Below are 6220 nucleotides of genomic sequence, written 5' to 3' on the forward strand. Positions count from 1 at the left end.
ATCGTTACATTGAAAATCATAGCGAATAATAATAAAAAGGAACAGCGTGTTCAAATTGGCTTATTGTCAGACGTGGATCCGTCTTTCACAAAAGACAATTAGAGGAAGGCTGATCAACATTTTATGGGAGTATATGGGACACACTGAAATATCAATGTCAACGGAAGTAAGTCTATCAAAAATATAACCACCGTGTTAAAATTTCAAAAAAGCACAATATTCGACAATCAAATATATTTCAAAAATTCATTATTAAGAAATAAATTATTACAGATATCTGTAGCTTTAATATCAATGAACCTAATTCGTCATGCTAGAAGACACATTTAGTAAAATAAAGAAAATAAAAAATTGTACCAAAAAATGAAGTAAATTTTATAATTCATTCCGACAGAAAACGCCATATAGAAGTGTTCAGTACCTTTTTAATCGTAACAATCATGATGTTGTCTCCGTAGATATACGCGAATGGCATCGGGATCGAGAGCTCAAAAAGGTAACAGGTGCCCCAGGAACAGTAACTCGTGTTATCCTTAGAAACGTAAACAGTAATGTCGACGATGGAAAGTGCAATAGAGGATTTAAAGGACGACAGCGTCCCACCCTGTTTATACTGGTCCGTGGATAAAGTGGCGGAATGGATAGAAAAAATAGGATTTCCAAACTACAAAGTATGGCAATTTTAGATAAAAAGTTTAATCAATATGAGGAAAATCCCAAATTTTAAATACATTAAACTATTCTATTACATGACTGTGCTTCATTGAATACTTTTAAAGGTTTTAACACTGATGTTTGGATAAAAGACAAACATTGAAATTGTTTCTCATGATAAAATCGATCAAACTGAAAAAAATATGAACATGTTACTTCAATTAATGGATTTCTTGAATGAACGGAATGTCAATTTAGAGTTTTCAGATCAGTCAGTCAACCCTAATGACAGGGGAGAATGTGTCATTCCAATGGGACATTTTACACGGTGATACTACAATGTTAGAAATGCAACACCCAATTATATTTTTCGTAGATCGAGTCATGCAACCAGCTTTTGAACATGCATCGAAATATTAGGCCTACGAAGTAGCTGATAGAAATATAATTAAACGAGGACTGTGGCATTTGCTTTGTGAAGGATTTATTGCTGACTTTAGAATAAAACGTTAAGAATCCAAGATATATGATGATTACTTTATCCTCTTTATTTGATAATTTGAAATCTTCATAACATCATATACACTACAACTTGATTATAACGAAGATACCAGAATCCAAATTTAAATTACATGTATTATAAATTGACATTCTCATACCTTAGATAGAAATCCCAAAACATTTTTAAAAAAATTATTGCATTTGTGCCACTACTTTTGGATAAATACTCATAATTTTCAATGTGTAGAACCCAGCTGTATTTACCTGTCAGTATCGTAGATATTGGATAAGACACTTTATGTTGGCTGTGACACTCTATATAAGTGTATTACGATTCACTGGAAGAAATAATTTCAATTAGCAGTGAACCTTTTTTTTAAAATCGCAGTCTTGCATCACCAGTAATCGCATTGACGGGAGGAAACTTATTACCCTGGAGGCCTCACAGCTGCCAAATATCGGCATCACAGACTTTAAACACATCAAGGTATGAACATCTCAACCCATTAAACAAAATTCACACACGAGGAGAAGCTGCTCATCCAAGAATCATTAAAGTTGGAGGAGTAGATTTTAAAGGATTTAAATTCAAACACATTAACTTTTTGGAAAAGCTTAAAATTAAATGAGAGAATTTAAAATTTGTTTATGGTTAAGGGATCGAAAAGAAATGGACAAATCAATATCTGTGAAAGGTACATGCGTAGGTTTCATATGATGCCTGAATGAAGATCATGATTATCAAAAATCTTGTCAGGCACCCAAATCCACCTCTTTAAATTTTTCTTATTCAAATTGCAAACAATGACATCACATGTTTTTATTTTTTGACATCGTGAATATAGACTTTTATAACTATTGACTTGTTGCTTTTAAATGCAGGTAACTTTCACGGCAAATATTTTGCATTTTTTTTTTTTATATGCAATAAGAATAAATTTATTTAAATTGTAAACTAAATAAATTGTAAAAACAAGATACTAATTTGTAATGATGATATAACCAACTCATATTAGTTATCAAGTTAGTGTCTTGTTATAACAATAAAACTAATCCCATATAAGGAGATACTAACTTGTTAAAAATTTTTTTTTACCCTTTTTTATAAATTATGAGCCTAATCAGCTCTTGTTAAGTCTATCATAATGGTCAAAGCTTCAGTATTTTGTTTTGTAGACAATTTCTAAAGCTGTGAGAGAACTGCTGTTCATAGAAGAACCGGACTGGAAGAGAAGCATATCACTGCCTCCCCGGGAGAATCTGGGTGAGTCAAACTCTAATCCCCCACCCCACTGCAGGCACAGCCACTTAGCAGCAAAGTTACCAGAATACCAAAAAACAAACCAACATTTATTGAATTGGCCTGAACGTTGGACCAAGCTTTAACATTCTACATATGAACTAGGGTGTGCTTTGACAGATGGAGTATAAGGGGAGAAAGTACATGCATACTTATCAAATTTTTCCATTTTACACATTAAGGTATTAAAATATAATTTTTGAGTGAACTGCCATTATACGAGTAACAATGAACACCCACTCATAACAGCGCTAATTGCCAATGAACAAATGCACAAAAAATCAACACCTGTGGTAAATAGGTTGACAGCAATGTTTCATGACATCTGTAAAATACTGAAGTGATCTCTATCACTGATATTGATCAGACTTTTCGTTGAAAATCAACTCTCACCGAAATATTGCTTGTACAATTATATCATGATATTATGGACTATGGAGAAGGCTGTGTCTTCTGCCTAATCTTATTCAATATTGAATATAATAAATTAAATAAAAGTTATCGTAATGCATGTGATCAATTTTTGTTATAAGGCCATCCTTAAAAAAAATGTTTGTTTGAAATTGCCGCCAAGGGGTCTCTAGACCCAGATGGGAGAGGGGGAGGGAGGGAGGGAGGGAGGGAAATTTTCTTTTATCACTTTTCAAAAAAATCTCTGTGCATAAAAAAGTTCTTTATTTTTTGCTAATAAATTATATCAGCATGGGGGGGGGGGGGTATTTCAATGAGCCGAGAGGCTATTCGAAACAAGCAATAATTCTATTTCGGCCTAATTAAACATCTCTAACCTTTTTAATATTTACCTTTAATTTCAGGTATGTATCTGGAGAGGAAGGGTCACAATGGGAAGAATCTTGATGGACTAACTTACAAATCCTTCCTGTTGAACTTAAAAGATTCCAAGTGGCAGCCTCCGCTGGCCAATCACTGCTTGATTCTGCCTCGGTCATAATGAGATGTCAGTCATGTGACAGAGACTGCCTTATAAGGGAATTCTCAGTCCACAGTTGTGAAAAGTGTGACCATACTGCTGAAATCTCTGTGATCATCCAACAGCATTTGTATAAGTGTCAAAATGTATTATATGTTTATATGACTATTTTTTTTTTATAAAGACAATATCAATTTTGTAAACTTGAAATCCAAAACAGCATTAGAGTTTCAAAATTTATTTAAGTTTTTTCCAATTTTAATTTCTTATTTTACTTAAGCAATTTATTTTCCCATTCAATTAAATTTCAACCACAGAAAGATAAAGATACTGTTCAAGTGGGCATTTACGCTGGTGGTTTACTGTACATATGCACATATTTTATGGTCAAGCAACATGCATAATTGGTATTTAATACGCGAATGCATGATTTACCACACTAAAGTTTTGAGTTTTTAACTATATGTGCAAGATTACGTATTTTCTTTAGGTTTTAAGCTTAATTACCCTGTAACTAGTGTAATTTTTCCCTATGTGTAAAAAACTAATTTAACAGTACTATAATTTTTAGTTCTCTTCAAGATGTACAGAACTGGCATATAAACTGGCACATCTCTCTGTTAATGTGTTCTATTTGACGGAGATTAAGATTTGACAGAATGTAACTTAGAAAGATAGTTACATGTACTCTGTATGCGTGTGTTAAACCAAGAGGGGGAAGACTGTTTATGAATACTGAACTTCATTGCTATGCACAACAATTCATTTTATTTCTGTCTCGTTTTTGTTGTTGTAAATTTTCAAATGTCCATTGTATAAGCAATCGTTTCATCCTTGTATTTACCTGAAAGAAAGCATAGCATTAAAATAAATGTTTTAATTCATCTTAACATTTTCATAAATTCGATCATTGCAGAAAAAATTTACATAACCCGCTAACGCGGGCTGTGTATTTTTTCTGCATTGTCGCTACCTTCATATCCCTAATGAATCACATTTTATTGTTTAAAAGAAAATTGGAGCCATGAGTCTATTGACCTGGCCGTCACCATCACACAACTTTACACAACTCACTATCATACAACACACCTGGCTGTCACCATCACACAACTTTACACAATTCACTATCATACAACACACCTAGCTGTCACCATCACATAACTTTACACAGCTCACTATCATACAACACACCTGGCTGTCATCATCACATAACTTTACACAACTCACGATCATACAACACACCTGGCTGTCACCATCACATAACTTTACACAACTCACGATCATACAACACACCTGGCTGTCATCATCACATAACTTTACACAACTCACTATCATACAACACACCTGGCTGTCATCATCACATAACTTTACACAACTCACTATCATACAACACACCTGGCCGTCACCATCACATAACTTTACACAACTCACGATCATACAACACACCTGGCTGTCACCATTACATAACTTCACGCAACTCACGATCATACAACACACCTGGCTGTCATCATCACATAACTTTACACAACTCACTATCATACAACACACCTGGCCGTCACCATCACATAACATTACACAACTCACTACAATACAACACACCTGGCTGTTCCCATCACATAACTTTACACAACTCACGATCATACAACACACCTGGCTGTCACCATCACACAACTTTACACAGCTCACTATCATACAACACACCTGGCTGTCACCATCACATAACTTTACACAACTCACTATCATACAACACAAATGGCTGTCACCATCACATAACTTTACACAACTCACGATCATACAACACACCTGGCTGTCACCATCACACAACTTCACACAACTCACTATCATACAACACACCTGGCCGTCACCATCACACAACTTCACACAACTCACTATCATACAACACACCAGGCTGTCACCATCACACAACTTCACACAATTCACGATCATACACTTGGCCGTCACCATCACACAACTTCACACAACTCACTATCATACAACACACCTGGCCGTCACCATTACATAACTTCACACAACTCACTATCATACAACACACCTGGCCGTCACCATCACACAACTTCACACAATTCACTATCATACAACACACCTGGCTGTCATCACCACATAACATTACACAACTCACGATCATACAACACACCTGGCTGTCACCACCACATAACTTCACGCAACTCACTATCATACAACACACCTGGCTGTCACCATCACATAACTTTACACAACTCACTATCATACAACACACCTGGCTGTCACCATTACATAACTTTACACAACTCACTATCATACAACACACCTGGCCGTCACCATCACACAACTTCACACAATTCACTATCATACAACACACCTGGCTGTCATCACCACATAACTTTACACAACTCACGATCATACAACACACCTGGCCGTCACCATCACATAACTTTACACAGCTCACTATCATACAACACACCTGGCTGTTCCCATCACATAACTTCACACAACTCACTATCATACAACACACCTGGCCGTCACCATCACACAACTTCACGCAACTCACTATCATACAACACACCTGGCTGTCATCATCACATAACTTCACGCAACTCACTATCATACAACACACCTGGCTGTCATCATCACATAACTTTACACAGCTCACTATCATACAACACACCTGGCTGTTCCCATCACATAACTTCACACAACTCACTATCATACAACACACCTGGCCGTCACCATCACATAACTTTACACAGCTCACTATCATACAACACACCTGGCTGTTCCCATCACATAACTTCACACAACTCACTATCATACAACACACCTGGCCGTCACCATCA

The 6220-nt window shown here is 35.8% G+C and overlaps 1 protein-coding gene across 1 annotated transcript; it reads left to right on the forward strand.

The window, feature by feature from the left end:
* Window positions 1-511: 511 nt before the first annotated feature.
* LOC128166610 (sterile alpha motif domain-containing protein 15-like) lies at window positions 512-4276 on the forward strand. The gene is made up of 4 exons (XM_052831886.1): window positions 512-671; window positions 1544-1642; window positions 2332-2419; window positions 3271-4276. The coding sequence occupies exons 1-4, from the start codon at window positions 552-554 to the stop codon at window positions 3405-3407; spliced, it is 444 nt and encodes a 147-aa protein (XP_052687846.1). The 5' UTR covers window positions 512-551; the 3' UTR covers window positions 3408-4276.
* The last annotated feature ends 1944 nt before the right edge of the window (window positions 4277-6220 follow it).

Source organism: Crassostrea angulata, chromosome 10 (assembly GCF_025612915.1).
Source record: "Crassostrea angulata isolate pt1a10 chromosome 10, ASM2561291v2, whole genome shotgun sequence".
NCBI classification, from domain to species: Eukaryota; Metazoa; Mollusca; class Bivalvia; order Ostreida; family Ostreidae; genus Magallana; species Magallana angulata.